This window comes from Ipomoea triloba, chromosome 11, assembly GCF_003576645.1.
Source record: "Ipomoea triloba cultivar NCNSP0323 chromosome 11, ASM357664v1".
Taxonomy (NCBI): domain Eukaryota; kingdom Viridiplantae; phylum Streptophyta; class Magnoliopsida; order Solanales; family Convolvulaceae; genus Ipomoea; species Ipomoea triloba.
The window spans coordinates 22,790,187-22,808,466 of NC_044926.1; the positions used below are offsets into that span (position 1 = coordinate 22,790,187).

The 18,280-nt window shown below is 36.0% G+C and overlaps 1 protein-coding gene and 1 non-coding gene across 3 annotated transcripts; one reads left to right on the top strand and one right to left on the bottom strand.

The window, feature by feature from the left end:
• Positions 1-1,192: 1,192 nt before the first annotated feature.
• TRNAP-UGG lies at positions 1,193-1,264 on the bottom strand. The gene has a single exon. It is a non-coding gene; the product is annotated as a tRNA-Pro (tRNA).
• Positions 1,265-7,239: 5,975 nt separating this feature from the next.
• LOC115996656 (probable protein phosphatase 2C 33) lies at positions 7,240-11,892 on the top strand. 2 transcript variants are annotated; one of them, XM_031236005.1, is made up of 7 exons: positions 7,240-7,428; positions 7,530-7,640; positions 7,945-8,465; positions 9,007-9,396; positions 9,486-9,603; positions 10,338-10,561; positions 11,016-11,892. In XM_031236005.1, the coding sequence occupies exons 3-7, from the start codon at positions 8,214-8,216 to the stop codon at positions 11,454-11,456; spliced, it is 1,425 nt and encodes a 474-aa protein (XP_031091865.1). In that variant the 5' UTR covers positions 7,240-7,428; positions 7,530-7,640; positions 7,945-8,213; the 3' UTR covers positions 11,457-11,892. The 2 variants fall into 2 exon arrangements, with proteins under 2 accessions (XP_031091865.1, XP_031091866.1); XM_031236006.1 differs by having other exon boundaries at positions 8,044-8,465.
• The last annotated feature ends 6,388 nt before the right edge of the window (positions 11,893-18,280 follow it).

Here is an 18,280-nt window from a genome sequence, read left to right on the forward strand (position 1 = left end):
TATATATATATATATATATATATATATATATATATATATATATATATATATATATATATATATATATATATATAATTCAGTTCCCGTGCGATTGTGAGGTGGCTTTAGGTGCGTAATTTTCTTTTTAAGGTGCGTGATTTTCATTCTTAAAGATGCGTGATTTGTATGTTTAAGGCGTGTGAGGGTTGAAACTTAAGGTAAGTGGACCTAAAGCTTAAGTTGTGTGGTTTTCCTTCTTAAGATGCGTTATTATCCTTCTTAAGGTGCGTGATATGTATGCTTAAGGTGTGTGAGTTGTTGAAACTCAAGATGCATAGTTTGTGTTCTTAAGGTGCGTGGCTTGTGTACTTAAGGTGCGTGGTTTGTGTACTTAAGGTGCGCAGTGTGTTTTCAACTGAAGGTGCATCATTTAAAAACTTTAGGTGCGTGGTTTGTGTTCTTAGCTTAAGGTGCGTGGTTTCAATTCTATACTTAAGGTGCGCTGTTTTAATGCTTAAGGTAAGTACCGCACAACCACACGGGAAGATATACCCGCACCTGAACCCCTCCATATATATATATATATATATATATATATATATATAAATAGATTATTTTTTGTTTACGAACGAATTATGATCATAAACATGTTTGCTGATGGATGCCCCGATTGGGGTACTCGACCAATTATTCTTGTGTCATTTTAAGGGTTCCGATTTTAATGCAAGCACAATCATTATCTCCAATTATTCTTGTATCATTTCTCATTATTTTTTCTAAGTTTTACGATAGTGTTGGCCAACCGAACCGTTATAGCGCGACCATGAACCCAACATTATATTCGCGAATGTGTTCGTGAACATTTCCGTAAATGTTAATAAACACTAATAAATGCTTAACAAACGAACACAAACAAGATTTTCAAAAACCTTAACAAATGAACACAAACGCTCCAAAAATTAGTTAAGAGTAATACCTCTTACTAGGAAACATATTGTTAAGATTTTCAAACCTTAACAAATGAACATCAAGATTTTCAAAACCTTAACAAATGAACGCTAACGCTCCAAAAATTCGTTAAGAGTAATACCAATGAACGTTGAATTTTATATAGTTGACTATAATTGTCAATGAAAGTTGAATTTTAGTTGATAAACTGAACACCCCAACATACGATCCAAGAATACGAAGATTAAACACCATCAAAAGGGAAGGGGCGTTCCGAGAATCGAACTCGGGACCTCTCGCACCCAAAGCGAGAATCATACCACTAGACCAAACGCCCATTTGCTTTACTGAATGCTCTTGAAGTTATTAAGCATTATACTAATGAAGGCTTTACTAAATTGATAAAAACCTATTAAATTACATTAGCTAAAATTAGGTTTTAATTTCACCCAAAATATTATTGAGATTAATATATTTAGTGTGTATATTTTTAGTCAAAACAATAAGATTTTATATTAAAAAATATGATAGAGTTGTGTGCATATATACAACATAAAGCACATATACTACAAAACTAATTCTCTAGCAAAATATGTACAACTTCACTTGATTAACAAAGGGAGTTGAGACGTGAGATGAAGAAATTCAGCTGGTACAATGCTAAGGCATCATCAATCAATTTTTTTTTAATAACCTATACTTCTCGATTTTTTTAGATTATATCTTGAAACCATAAACTCGCCTCAGATCCATGAAGAGATAAATCATTCATCAGATTTCTAATATAGTATGTATGATGTGCAACAAAGTATTCACCAACCTTCAATCCTCCAATAACACTATTATCATTCCAATCCACCTCACTAATAGAACTATTTTGTAAAATCTAATTAAAGACTATCTTAAGATGAGAGTTGTAGAGAATTTTACTTGTATTTTTAGTTTTTATAAGTTTATTTTATTTTATTTTGTATGAAACTTTTTTTTTTTAATACAAATAAAATTTTCAAACAACTTTTATTAACTACTGATGATACTAGTGGGACTTACACAAGAGTTTGAGCTCATTTGATAGATGGAGGTGGGGGTGGGTTTGCAAAGTGTAAAGTGTGGGAATAGAGCAAAAACATGAAATGCAAAGACTAGTAGATAAAGCTAATGCTAAAGTTTATAATGGTTATCGTATGTACAGAACAATAATGATTTTATGAACAATATAGCAAGAAAATAACTCTTAGAAGAGATGTGAGTCATAGACGTACTACTTAAATATCATATCTCATCTAAAGATTTTTCTAGACATGTAAAGTCACTTTACCACGATTGATTCTTTCCTACACGATATGAACAAATAGCAATCGATAATATGAGAGAATAATTGTAAGAGACAAAGATTTTACATGGAAAACCACAATAGGATAAAAACCACAGGCAAAGCTAAGGTGTTTCACTATAAAGAAATTGTTACAACTTTTCCTTCTATGTAGCAAAGAGGAAATAATGGATAATTTCTCTCTTGCTAAGGAGGGAAAGAGCAACTACTAAAGATGAGATGTGAGTGATTTTGAGATGATGAGAATGATACATGGGTAATTTGTCTTCAATAATTTTTTCCCCAATAATTTCAATATAAAATATAATATCCCTTCTTTGATCAGTCATCACCTTATCTAATTTGTCTTCCACTTGCCATCTACTTGCACCACATGTTCAATAATTTTGCCTTCAAATTGATATATAATATATTATAACACATTATTGCAGAATATGAGAGATCTTTGACTTCCACGTCATCTTTTACTATCATGACATCCATATACGGCTTTATCGTATTAAAGGTATTTAATATTACCTGGAGTTTGTTTAATGGATCAATAGATTGACAATTTCTCCGAGTCGGTGTGTCAACCCTTGGACTAGCTTGTGCATTTTTCATAAAAAATTCCAGCTGATATTTCATCTGATCAAACTTATATTGCATCTCTTCCATTGTTTATTTTCTAATCTTATCAGCCACTTTGTCACAGAAGGGGAAAAATATTGCAAAGGCTTTAGAAAGTTGCTTTTGGACTGGAGTCTCAAATTAGTTTTCAGTGTCATAGTTGATAATGCTTCCAGCAATGATATTGCCCTAGGATTCTTGAAGAAGAAGTTGGTGTCTTGGAGTTGTACTACTGTTAGTAGTACTGTCAAAGCAGGCCGGGCCGCCCCATTAGGCCCGGCCTACCGCGAGCCTAATTTCTGGCTGGTTTTTGCGGGTTGGCCCGTTAAGCCCGCGGGCTAGGGTTCATACAACCCTAACCCGTCCCGCGCAAGTTGGCGGGTCCCACAGACTTTTGGTTTAGCTTTTTTTATTTTTTATTTTTTTTAAATGTACGTGTACACATGAATATATTCATGTGCACGCATCAATATATATATATATATATAAGATAGTGCAGGTTGCGAGCTAACCCGCGCGGGTCGTGGGCCATAGCGGGCTAGGCCCGCTCCTTCGCGAGCCATGTTTTTTGTAGCCCTAACTCGCCCCACTGCAGGGTGGGTGCGAGGCAGCCGCGGGTTTCGGCCCACTTTGACAGTACTAATTGTTAGGTGTAAGTATTTACACATGAGGTTCATTGCTCACATCCTTAATTTGGTGGTACATGATCTTCGCGGGCCATGTTTTTTGTAGCCCTAGCTCGCCCCACTGCGGGGCGGGTGCGAGGCAGCCGCGGGTTTCGGTCCACTTTGACAGTACTAATTGTTAGGTGTAAGTATTTGTACATGAGGTGCATTACTCACATCCTTAACTTGGTGGTACATGATTGGTTGAAAGAATGTCACAGTGCTGTTTAAAAAGTCATGTGTTGTTAGGTTGTGAGGAGTTCACCTGCTAGGCTACAAAAGTTTAGGGACCTAGCTGATCTAATTGGGGTGGAAGCTAGGAATTCTTTGTGTCTTGATGTTCCTACAAGGTGGAACTCCACCTATATGATGCTCCATACTGCATTGTTATTTCAGAAAGTCTTTGAAGTGTATGAAGATCATGACAACTCATTTAAATTTGATTTGGGTGAAAATATACCTAACTTCATGGATTGGGATTCCATTTCTTCTTTGGTTAAGATTCTGAAATCTTTTTATGAAATGACTATTAGGATTTCTGGTTCATTGTATGTGACTTCTAATACATTTTTCTCTGAGAGTTTTGATATGTCTTGCTTATTGACAAATATGGTGGAAGCTGAAATTGTGAGTGTTAAATTGATGGGCAAAAATATGAGGACAAAGTTTGATAAGTATTGGGGTAGTTCTGAAAAAATGAATTTTCTTATTTTCTATGCAAATATCTTAAACCTCAGGGACAAAATAGAATACATACCCATTCAGTTTAACCAGTTATATGACGAGGATAAGGGTAAATCATTGTTCGAAAAGGTTTTGCTGGCCTTAAGGAATTGTTTCAAAATTATGTTGCCAGTTTTCCTGTCCAGTCTGTTCCTGAACAATCTGACAAATCTGCTTCCTCTATTTCATTATCTGATTATGTTTCTGTTGGGAGACCTCAATCATTATTGAAATCTCAAATTAAGAAACAAAGATTGGAGAGTGGAGGTTTGTCCAGAAAAAAAATGAGTTGGAACTTTATTTGTCTGAGGTTATTGTGGATGAGAAGGATTCATTTGACATTCTCAAATGGTGGATGCTCAATTCTGATAGGTTCCCTGTGTTGTCTAAAATGACAAGGGATATACTTGTTATTCCCATCTCTACTGTTACATCAGAATCAACATTTAGTACCAGTGGCAGGGTATTAGATATACTTAGAAGTTCCCTAACTCCTAAAATTGTTGATGCACTTGTCTATGCACAGAATTGGCTGAGGTTAGCCAATCAACCTATCTCTGTTGAAGAAAATATAGATGATGTTGAAAGGATTTAAAAAAGTAAATACTTTAACTCTTTAACCTTTTTAAAAATATATTATTTTTTTGCAGAGTTGTGCAAAAAACTTACAATTGTGTGGTTTTTTTTTTTTTTTTTTTTTGCAGAGTTGTGCAACACGCAGCACATTCAATACTGGGTTGGCTCTTCACTTGTATGGCTATATATTCATTATTTTGTTATTTAATATTTCTTTTTTTTTTTAGGGAGTGTTAACCGGGACACCGGATGCCACTAGACCACAAGGTCTTTGGCAATTATTTAATATTAAAGCATAAAGCATAAACATATATGAAAGATGAGTTGATGAGTGATGACTGTTTGTATCAGTGTTGCTTATCAAACTATCAATGTCCCTCAATCCCTCATTCCTTGGCTGGGAACTGGAAACTGTAACTCATGACTAGGTAACATTTTAAATGTTGTTTCCTTTGAGCTCAGGTATGAGGTATCAATAGAGATTTACCTTTATGATTGAACGGTGACTAGTATTCTGGTAATGTATATGACTTACCTTCTATCCTTATCTCTTATTCTTGTGCAATGATGATGCTTCCACCATATTGTCTGATATATATAGAATTGAGTTTGGTATGTTGCCTATGTAATGTGGTGTTTATGCCATACTCGTTGAGCAATTTGCCCCAAATCCAAACTTGATATGGAAAAATAGCAATCTAAGCACTCTGCAGTATGCACTATTTATGTTATCAAATATTTCAATGTTTCAATTTTTTATGTTATCAAATTTTAATGTTATCAGGAAGCAAAATAGAATATTAGGATATTTCAATGTATATTGGTATTCTTTTGTGGACTGCACTTGTGCTGATTACTAATTGGAGTGTATGTTTGTTGCTGAGTGCTAACCTGCCTATGGAGTTTGTAACTTTGTACTGCTGTGAATGATGCTGTTTGGATTCTAAAATGTAAATCTGTAATTTTGTATGCAGTATGCTTTGAGGCTTTGAACCTTTTAAGTGTAAATTCTAAGTTCTGAGTCCGTAAATTTGTATGTTTTGATTCTTTTGAAGTTTGAAGTGTAAATTCTTACGTAATTAGTTCTAAGTTGTAACTTGTAAGTCTAACTGCATATTTATGTGTTCAAATTTAATTTTGAAGTTTGAATTTATGTAATTTTGAATGAATGTAAGTTTGTAATAGACTATTTCTTGCAAAAAATATTAAATCAGTTATTTTAATTAAATAAATTTATTAATTTTCAAGTTATAATTTTTTAATACGAAACCGAACTATCCGGTGGATAAAATGGATATTCGCCGGATTAATTCAGTCATATATTCGATGATTTTGAGTAAAAAAACAAACGAATAAGACCTCCCATATTCAAACCGATACCCGTTTAGGATAATCATGTATGAACCCGAACCTGTCCGTTGCTCACCCGTACGAATTACTAAACCAACTCATTGCTCTAATCACTGAAATTCAACTATAGTAAGAATCTAGTAGGAGAAATACAACCATAGGGTCTAATTATTCTTTTTTCACTATAACTGTTGTAGCGACTTTAATCTTACCATTCTTTCACAAGAGAAAGGAAAATCAATGACACATAAAATTTGAGAAATAAAAACAAAAGAAATTAAAGCAAACAACTCGGGATGAGTTGTTATGGAATTTTCGGCAATGCTACGCAACATTGGTGTTGTATTTATATACCAAAAAAGTTAATAATACTTTTTTTATAAAAAAAAAAAATCTGCAAAGCAAAAAAAATATAATTATAGTCAACTACTATATAGTGTGATGAAACATCTGTTATTATTCTAAATGGATGGTCATAAGATCGAATCTGATGGTGGGGACATTAATTATTTGGACTGAAAATGTATAGAACAAATACTACCTTAAAAATAATAATAAGTATTTAAAAAAATATAATTTTGACCATAATCTCACTTAAAAAATAAAATAAAAAAAAAAATTACATTTTTCATCCCTAAGTTATATGATAATTGTAAAATCCGTCTCTAAGTGTTGATCTTGCTTACTTTTTGACTTTTCGCCCCTAAGTAATTATCCGTGTTGCACTTTTTGTTATTTTATTAACTCTCGTGTGCTCACTTTTCGTCTCTAAGTTAACTTCTTGAGTTCTTATGCTCACTTTTCGTCCCTAGTGTTTTGTTAGTAATTTAACAAAAAATACAACACCAATAATAATTTAAAGACGAAAAATGAGCCGGACCAACACTTACAGATAAGTTCAACAATTATCCTATAACTTAGGGACAAAAAATACACTTCTTTTTTCTAAAAAAAAAAAAGCAATTATTACATCGTTATAGTTGAAACTCCCTATGTTACTAAATTTAACACAAAACACAGAGGCATGGCTTGCCCACATGTCGGATCTTGAAAAGGAAACGGTCGGCCCGTGTAAGCTTTGCACAGCCACAAACGCAAAACCTTTAAACAGCCTTCCTGGATTTCTACCCTTTCACCATTAACATACGCACAAGATATATACATATACATACGTATCTTATACACATTCATGGATGTAGTGCTACATTTATTGCCCAACTTCATATGATCTCTTTTTCCAAACTTGTAAGTTCTCTATCGGCGATTCTTTTGCAAATCTGATTCCTCCCCTCGTTTCTCTCTGCCCGTTTTGTTCGTTCATCTTTCCACCATCTCTGTTTTTGCAGGAAAAAGGCGTGTATGTATCTGATCACCTCTTCTTGTTGACCAATTCTTGTGAAACTGCATGCCACACTTGTTTTCTTGGTATTAATTTGGATTTGATCTGAGAAAAAAAGGTACTCTCTCATGATTGGATTTCTGGGTAATTCTGCTTATTTTCAGCTGATATGGGAGTGGGTGGTTTAAGATTTTGAGTATTTCATATATGATTTGCATTAGGGGTAGAAAAGTTTCTCCTTTGATTGAAGAAACTTAAAGAGATCACTGGTTTGATAGATCTGATCTTGATTCTCTCCCCTGCTTTTGGTTTTCTTTAATTTAGTAATAGTTTAGGAAGAACAAAAAGAGGGGAAAGAGGAAGTGAGTGGGTTTTTATATTCTTGTTATATATATTATATTATTCATATTGTACTTTTGTAGGTCTGGTATTAAAAGTTAGTTGCCTTTTGAGGCTGAAACAAATTTGGGGGATTGGATTAGTGTGCTGTTTCCTAGTTGAAGTTTATTGGATTTTGGCAGTGGATGCAAGGGTGATTTGATTGGATTGAGTGGTGGATTGGGGAAATTGGTCTGAAGAGCTCAGAAAGGGTATTATCAAGAGGGTTGTGACGGAGCCAAATACGGAAAATAGGGGGTGTGATTGTTTAGCTGTTCTGGAGTGTTTATCGAATATTTTGAGGGCCCTCCGGATGGGGTCCTGCTTGTCTTCTGAAAGCAGGAGCCCGCATCCATGTTCTCCCATGTCTGCTATTGGGATTCAGAAGAAGAAGAGCTTCAAGAGGAAGGCAGTGTCTCGGAATTCTTCTTTTGATTGCCGGAAGGAGGACCATTTGCACCGGATTCCAGGGCGTAGGTTCTTGAATGGCTCCAGTGAGGTGGCTACCCTCTTTAGTCAGCAGGGGAAGAAAGGAACAAATCAAGACGCGATGATTGTTTGGGAGGTGTGTACTCGTATTTGCATCTCCATTAGGCACATAATTATACTGTTGCATCACTAATCATCTTTTAGGCTAATTAAATAGACTATGTTTGAATCCCAGCCAAGTTGTCTCCCAGACTCCTTGGTTTGAGCCGGTCAGCTTTGGGCAACCTAAGCTAGTTTACCTCCTTGTGGTCCTTTGTCAGCTAGGGTCACAATGCGGGGTTTACCCAGTGCACACCCTCGGGTAGTGGCTGCAGGTTTCCCTCGTCACCCCAAATAGACTATGTTTCATAAGCATCAAAGTATCATAGGTAGAGCACTGCAACTGAAAGAACTAAAAGGATTCACTGAAGTAGGTATTCTTTAGATAATAGACATTGGTGCTTTGCCGACATGACTAGCATACAACTACTCAATCTATTCTCCAATGCCTAGGGCCTTTCACTTTTGTTTCTGTATATAATTTTCCCGTTTTCTGGCTTTTGCGTGTTCTTTTAAGATGATTTCTTTTCCTGTGAGAAGGAATGGTTAAATGATCCTTGTATTATTAAAATTTTCAGAATTTTGGGTCAAGAACAGACACCGTCTTTTGTGGTGTTTTTGATGGCCATGGTCCTCATGGTCACATGGTTGCAAAGCGAGTGAGAGACTCTCTACCCTTGAAATTAAGCGCGCACTGGGAAGTTAATACTAAAAGCCAGGACGTCCTTAGAGAGATTAACCTGAATTCTGTGGATAGCTTAAATTCTCTGGACGTTTCGGTAATAACTGCAGATGAGGAGCCGAGGGCCTCTACTGACGTTGAAGAAGTTCAAAAGCACCCCGATGCCTTTCCGTCATTAAAGGAATCATTCTTAAACGCTTTTAGGGTCATGGATAGGGAACTGAGATCCGTTACAAATATAGATTGCTTCTGTAGTGGGACTACTGCAGTAACTCTCGTGAAACAGGTAATTATACAAACTGTGGCAGCTTTGGTCAAAAGTTGCGTTCTATCTTATTATGTAGTATGACACCATTACAAATGTTAACTTTTCAGGGTCGGGTTCTTGTAATTGGGAATGTTGGAGACTCTAGAGCTGTACTGGGTACAAGAAATATAGACAATTATATTACTGCTGTACAGTTGACTGTGGATCTTAAGCCTAATCTTCCAGGTGAATTTGCTTCTGTTTCTTGCTGTCTTTGTTTTGAACTGATCTCCTAAGTTTTAATTGCACCATTTCTTGGGCATGCCACTATCCTTGAGCAGTATTGAGCTCTACATTAAAAAAACAAATAATATTTTCTAATTTTGTAACCTAGGAACTTTGAAAGCTTGACTAGTAATTTAGATCGAGCTATCCCCTATCCTGCTTTTGTTGCGTATTACTTTCCCGTTGATGCAAATAATTCAAAAAATTTTAAATCTCAATCTCTTTTTTTTATTTTTTATTTTTATTTATTTATTTTTTAAATTATTGATTTGTAATATGGGATATGTATGCTCTGTATAGGTCTTATACCAACAAAATAAAAATTGTGCCCTGCGTATTTTGCTTGTCAATCTTCCTGAAATTTCTGTTTTTGCTATAAGTATTTCAACCAAATCTGTATTATTTATTTATTTACAGGCTCAGTATATTACTTGCCAAAAAAGAATTGTGCTCTGTATGTTTAGCAAGCCGTGCAATCCAATTTTTTAAATGTACTTTATAAGTATTTCAAGCAATTCTGTTTTTTGTTTATTCATTTATATATTTTTATTTGATTAAATGTTGTGTTTTTTTCTGACCCTTTCTCGACATTGATATCGCCTGAATATTGCTGTGTAATTGCCAATTAAAATAGCACTTGGGTTTGTGTAACAACTAACAACTCACAACATAAAATTATAAACCTTATTTGACAGAGGAAGCGGAGAGGATTCGCAAATGTAAGGGGCGTGTATTTGCTCTCCGTGATGAACCTGAGGTAGCAAGAGTGTGGCTTCCAAATACAGACTCTCCTGGCCTTGCCATGGCACGTGCTTTAGGAGATTTTTGTCTCAAGGATTTTGGTCTCATCTCTGTGCCAGAAATTTCGTATAGATGTTTATCGGACAAAGATGAATTTATTGTCTTGGCAACGGATGGGGTATATAACTTGGTTTTGTTCTTGTAGCACCTCCTTTCTTGAAGATTTTATTCTAGGGAAAATTGTACTTTTCGTCCTTAAGTTGTGTAAGATTTGTCCCTATTTGTTGGTTGTGCTCACTTCTCGTTCCTAAGCCTATAACTAACCTTGCAAATTTCGTCCTTTTTCTAACAAAACATTAGGAATGAAATTTGCAACGTTAGTTATAGCTTAGGGACGAGAAGTGACCACAACCTGTTATAAAAAGGACGAAATTTACATTGTCAGTTATAACTTAGGGGACAGAAGTGAGCACGACCAACAAGGACAAATCCTACAATTATCCTTTAACTTAGGGACGAAAAGTGCAACTTTCCCTTTATTTTATCACTTCGAATTTCTAAATTGTTACTTTTATTCTTATTATTTTGCATTTTCTTCATGTCCACCCATCATGAATCAATAAATTTTCCAGATTTGGGATGTTCTCTCCAATCAAGAGGTAGTAAAGGTAGTGGCTTCATCAACGCGTTCATCTGCAGCTAAGGCGCTGGTTGAAACCGCTGTTCGAGGTTGGAAGACCAAATACCCGAATTCCAAAGTTGATGATTGTGCGGTTGTCTGCCTCTTTCTCAATTCAAAGTCAAATGATATGTCTTCGGCCTCGAGTGCCAAATACAAGGACAGGGCTGTTGCAACGGAACAGAAGGAGGTCGACCGACATGAAGAGGAGGAACTATCGGACGAGAGTCGAGAGGAAGTGTTAGAGCAAGAGGACTTGAATGAGAAAGTCGGGAAAGAATGGTCTGCTCTTGAAGGGGTGACTCGGGTGAACACCCTGGTGACGTTGCCAAGGTTTGTGCCGGAAAAGGAGGATAAGAAAGCTATTGGAGGGACAAAGACGAAGAAGCAATAAAAAAAGACTCGCTCCTACCTTGAGGTCTGATCATTCCTAAAACCAATTTCACTTTATTTTTCATCTTATCTCTACTCTACAATGGGGGAAATGATTTGTAAAACCATTGATGTTCATTCTGCACTGGAGAGGTGGACCGGGCTATATTAGTGTGTCTGGGAATCATTGTTTTTCTCCCTCAAGCTAGTGTGGGTAGAATCCGAGTTTCGCTATATCCAACTGGCCATCTTTATTAATGTCTCTAATTTTGCCCGTTGAAGTTGTGTTATTCGGTCAACAATGTTGTTAGTGTGCCGATAATATTTTGTGGCTAGGCTAGGCTAGGCTACTATTGTTTCGAAGTGATTTCGTGTTCTCCCCTTTCCCTATCCCTCAAGAACTTCACAATATATTCATTTCATTTGTGGTTATGGAGTTATCTTGCTTTCATTTCTAAGAGCTGGCTTCTAAAGATATTATGTGAAACTGAGACCAAATGGATGGACCATATTTAGGATTTGTGACAATGAGGCTTCTGGAAATCTTTGTTGTCCGAGGTGGTTGGGGGGTATTGTTTCAACTTTAGTTAACTTTTGGTTGGTGCACAACACACTTTCCTGTGATCCCTGTTGGGGTAGTGCTTTGTCTTTCACCTTTTCAAGATTGCTGAAAGAAATTTTTAACCATAGGATGGATTCTATTCTATTATTCTATGGTTCCACAGAGGCAAATTATGGTCCAAGAGTGCTATGTGGACCATATCAAAAAGTACATTTTTAATATACTAAAAGTACATTATTTGTGTACTGAATGTACATTATACAAAATAATGTATTTTTTTTTTCTTGTTTTTTTGGAAATTACAAATTGGAGGGAAAACCCCGGGGTGAGGGATAAGAAACAAACAACCTACTCTGTCTCTAGTATGAGACGTTCACTTACCACTCCCATTTGATCATTACACACAAGAGTATTGCAGCCAGGGGGTGGGGAAACAAAAATAATACAAGGCTCCCTCCTATTACTTTTAGTACTCAAATAATATACTTTTTTTGAATACAATGTATATTTTTAATATATTAAAAGTACATTATTTGTATACTGAATATACATTATTCGTATATTGAATGTATATTATTTGATAGTATGATCTACACAACTGTAATGATTGCCACATAGATGTCCAGGCTGTGACCGTTATGTTTGCGAGATCCCCTACAAGACTTTTATAGTAGTTTCTAACAGTGAACTAGCCCATTTCTTCATAAGCCCAAATCAATTTATCTTCTCTCTTAAACTTTGACAGGGGAATGTTCAAAATCAATTCAACATCACTCTGTTCAAATATATCACAAAGTATCTTTTCATCCCAGCTTGACTCTTGTGTCTTCATCAAAGAGAATACTTTAGCATTTTGGAGATGAGGTTATGGCACAGCCATGAGTCATGACACAAGGATCGCTGTGATTTGGAAGCCAAGCATTGCCCCAAATGTTAATGGAAATGCCATCCCCAACTCTCCATCTTGTCACTCTCCTAATAATTTCTTGTGTGTTCATCAAACTGCTCTAGATGGAAGATGGATTGCCCCCTTTAGATGCTTCTGAAAAAGAGGTTTTTGGAAAATACATAGCCTTTGTTGGTGCAAATTATACTTAGTGATCCCAACATGTAATCACTAGACTAGTCCCCTCATAAGAAAAGCGATATTTATATGCCTAGTATGTGCCTCCCTCCCTTTTTTATAGGGGATGCCATTACACGTTGAATGACAAGTGATGCCGCTTACAACTATTAGGCCTTTCCCATTAGTGGGTTATGACACAAATTTTAAGAAACAAAATCTTTAGCTTCTAGTTTTTAACTAATGTGATTGTTGCATTTTGGAGATATTTTTTCTCCTGCAACAACCCCCAATTTGTCAGGGTTTTTAAACAAAAATGTCAGACGCTGTCAGCCTCTCACGCTGGGCTCTGCACTGTTTTATTTTTTTTTTGTTTTTATTTAATTTAAATGCTGGCCGTTGCATTTGCAACGGCCAGCTTCTTATTTTGTTTTTTTTTTAGATTTATTATTATTTAATTTTTAAATTCAATATTGTTATTAAATTATTATTATTAATTAAATTAAATATTGTTTTTAAATTTATAATTATAATTAAAATTATAACTTTTAGAATGTTAATAGATAATTTCTTTCAAAAAAAGAATGTTGATAGATAAAAGAAATAATTAAAATATAATAGGGTAAAATGGTGGGTCCACAACAAATGAGAAAAAACTTAAAACTAATAGAAAGAAGAGGTTTTGGGATTGGGTGAAATAGTGGATAATGAGGTGGGTGCTTGGGTCCACAAAAATCTTTAAAAAATCTCAAACTATTGAGGAAAGTCTTAGATGTGGTTGCGCATTATCTGCTAGTGTACGCATGGATGACGTGCCCGATTGTTAAGGCGAACATTCCAGTACTTTAATCAGCTTTCAAGCTATTAGTCCCGCCAAAGACCTTGTGGTCTAGTGGCACCCGGTGTCCCAGAAAACACTCTCACATGGATGATGGGAGTGGGTTGGTTCGAGCCTCAGTGGAGGTAACTGTTCTTTGTGCTTCAGTACGTTGAGAAAGAAGTTAAGGTTGTGCTATAATCTAATCGAATGTTTATGACCTGGATGCCAAACCTGCCAAACCTGGACATAGAAATAAATTCAATTCAATGCAGCAAGAGCAATTAGTTGGTCCAATTCAATGCAACTGACCTGGATGCCAACCTGTTTTCCTCGGACATTAGTCCCTCATTTCTTTAGGAGCAAGAGCAATTAGTTGGTCCTTGAAGAAATAAATTCAATGCAGACTCTCCTCGGACATTACCTGCCAAACCTGGACATAGAAATAAATTCAATTCAATGCAGCAAGAGCAATTAGTTGGTCCTGCCAAACCTGGACATAGAAATAAATTCAATTCAATGGTCCTGCCAAAACAAGAGCAATTAGTTGGTCCTGCCAAACCTGGACATAGAAATAAATTCAATTCAATGGTCCTGCCAAAACAAGAGCAATTAGTTGGTCCTAATTCAATGGTCCTGCCAAAACAAGAGCAATTAGTTGGTCCTGCCAAACCTGGACATAGAAATAAATTCAATTCAATGGTCCTGCCAAAACAAGAGCCTGCCAAACCTGGACATAGAAATATCCTGCCAAAACAAGAGCCTGCCAAACCTGGACATAGAAATAAATTCAATTCAATGGTCCTGCCAAACCTGGACATAGAAATAAATTCAATTCAATGGTCCCTGCCAAACCTGGACATAGAAATAAATTCAATTCAATGGTCCTGCCAAACCTGGACATAGAAATAAATTCAATTCAATGCAGCCTGCCAAACCTGGACATAGAAATAAATTCAATTCAATGCAGCAAGAGCAATTAGTTGGTCCAATTCAATGCAACTGACCTGGATGCCAACCTGTTTTCCTCGGACATTAGTCCCTCATTTCTTTAGGAGCAAGAGTTTTCCTCGGACATTAGTCCCTCATTTCTTTAGGAGCAAGAGCAATTAGTTGGTCCTTGAAGAAATAAATTCAATGCAGACTCTCCTCGGACATTACCTGCCAAACCTGGACATAGAAATAAATTCAATTCAATGCAGCAAGAGCAATTAGTTGGTCCTGCCAAACCTGGACATAGAAATAAATTCAATTCAATGGTCCTGCCAAAACAAGAGCAATTAGTTGGTCCTGCCAAACCTGGACATAGAAATAAATTCAATTCAATGGTCCTGCCAAAACAAGAGCCTGCCAAACCTGGACATAGAAATAAATTCAATTCAATGGTCCTGCCAAACCTGGACATAGAAATAAATTCAATTCAATGGTCCTGCCAAACCTGGACATAGAAATAAATTCAATTCAATGCAGCAAGAGCAATTAGTTGGTCCAATTCAATGCAACTGACCTGGATGCCAACCTGTTTTCCTCGGACATTAGTCCCTCATTTCTTTAGGAGCAAGAGCAATTAGTTGGTCCTTGAAGAAATAAATTCAATGCAGACTCTCCTCGGACATTAGTCCCTCATTTCTTTAGGAGCAATAAGAAGCAATTAGTTGGTCCTTGAAGAAATAAATTCAATGCAACTGTTGACTCTCCTCGGACATTAGTCCCTCATTTCTTTAGGAGCAATTAGTTGGTCCTCATTTCTTTAGGAGCAATTAGTTGGTCCTTGAAGAAATAGAAATAAATTCAATGCAACTGTTGACTCTTTGTGCTTCAGTAGGTTGAGAAAGTAGTTATGAACATATACTACATTGTAACAGAGTCAATAGTACTCAAAAAAAGGTTGAGCTATTTAACTCGGCAATCTCCCCATCAATCTAATCGAATGTTTATGACCTGGATGCCAACCTGTTTTCCTCGGACATTAGTCCCTCATTTCTTTAGGAGCAATTACTTGGTCCTTGAAGAAATAAATTCAATGTTAATTGCTCCTATATTAACAGCCCTTTCCATCACGCCCATCACTTTTCAGTAAGTTTTTTTTTTCTCTTTACATGTGTCGACAATCAACGTGCCCTCTACATCGTGCTCATCTCTTTTCATTTAATCAACTTTTCGGTTATAGTCTCTCATGATTACTCTTATTTTTTACTATATTTATCCCATGTTTTTGTATATTTGGTGCATATTATGGTGTGTTTAATTGAGAATTTGGACTAACTAATGTGTCTTTGTGTGTAGTTTCACCCAATTACGCAATAAAGGGAAGATGAAGCATTTGGAGCAAAGTTGATCAATTTAGGAGCTGAAAAGTGCATGGGAAGGAAGTAGAAGGTTATTCAGAAGCAACCTGGGAAGAAAGTGCACGAAATAGAGCAAAGCAAGGATGTGGCATGGCTTTAACAGCAATCACAGACGTCGTTACGCTGGTGAGAAGGGCTTGTACCGGTCACGGGCATCATCATGTCTGTGACGTGATTGTCTCTACAAATGGGTTTCGTCACGCCCGTGACGATGTCCGTGCGTTGGCCCTTGATGCGCGATTAAACCTATTATTTTCATATATGAAATAGAGAGTCCAAGGGGAGGGTGAACAATAGCATAGGGAGTAGAGTGTAGAGTGAGGTTTCGAACCCTAGACTAAGAATACACTTTTTCTTTCGTCCAAAATGGTAGATTGCTCTGTTTTCAAGATTCAATCTCAAAAGGAGTTCTAGATTCCTTCTATCTTAAAGATGAGTTGTTTATTGCTTTACTCTTTATTGCATCAAATATAATGTCTTACTTTAATATCTTTGCTTTATTTATTGAAATCATGAGTGAGTAGTCCTATATATTTAGGATTTGCGTTGAGGTTGATATGAGATTCTAATGTCTATTTGATATCTATTGTATAAAAGAGGTAAAATCCAATTTGCAATTCCAATGTTGTGGGAGATTTTGTGTACTCTTGTGTTAAGGTGTGGTGCACAACATTCTTAGCACTAATTTTGTAGGGAATCCAATCGCAACCCCTTTTTGTTCCTTTACGAAAGTAGTAAATTTTAGGGATTTAGATTGCTTGGACTTTATGGAGGGAATTGATGCATCACGATAGTGGGGATATTCTTGCCTTTCAATTCTGACTCGCATTGATCACGACAGTGGCGTGTAATACCCTGAATTGGTGATTGGTGATCTTGGAATCCAAATTTTGTTTGTCTCCCCTTAATCATTAGGCATGCCAGGCCATTAGAATATTTTGAATATTTTTTTTGTTATTTTGAATATTTTTTTTGTTTTAAGTTTGCCTATTTTCTTGATTCCAATTATTGCTTAGCTTTCGCCAATTTCTCTATCTTTGTGCTTAAATTGCTCTTTCAAGATCATGTCATAGACGCTATCCTAGAGAAGATAAAACAAAATTCTTTGTTACCTTGGATAACCACTCCTTTAGCCGTGCTCGCAATATCTTGGAGTTGATTTCTAGTTGAGTATAATACTTCTACAAAATAGAGAACTCGTCCATTATATTAGTAAAACGGGTTTCCATTTGGTTAATGGATTCATCCAGAAGCATCTCAAAGGAATCAAATTTCTTGACAACAATATTTAACTTGTTCTCCCTTATTTGTTCATTTCCTATTGAGAACTCTATCAACTTGCCCTAATGTTGCTTAGCCATTGTCGTGTGTCCATTGACTTTGCCAAAGATTACTTTGTCTAAAGTCTTCATAATCTCGTTCTTGGCGTCGTTATCAAATTTGGCTAGGATATGGTTTTCCTTAGTCCATTCTTCATAGAGTTTTGGCACCCTAACTCCTCTTGGTGGAAGGGATGGACTTCTTCTGGTTCCTCTTCATCCTCCAAATGTTAACTTGACGTACTAAGCACATGCGATGGGTAGAGCCGTGTTTATCTTCTCTGTTGGGTGTCGATCGAATTCAGTCTCGGCTCGATTCGAGACATAGCATTGTCATTTATCATGGAGGGATGTGGTTAAATGGTTAATGTGCACCTGTTTATCACCAATTGATTTTAAGAATGATATGACAACCAGATAACCAGAGAAGTTCGTGGTTAAGAGTGCTTGACTTTTTTAAATAAGCGTTCCTTTACCACTTGTTTTTTCCCGGGCAAGTAAAAGTTTGTTCAAACAAGTGTTCTAATACCACTTATTTGTCCCGAACAAGTAAAAGTCTGGGGGAGGGAGATGTTGAATAGACTTTTAAGTAAATTAAACTTTTTGAAAATGTGAGTATTTTCGCAACAAATGTCTTTAACTTGTCGTGTTTTGTTTTTTGTTTTTATGAATGATTAGCAAGATTTTTTTATAAAAAAAAAAACAAAAAAATTAAATAGAGAGATTTATAGTGGTCC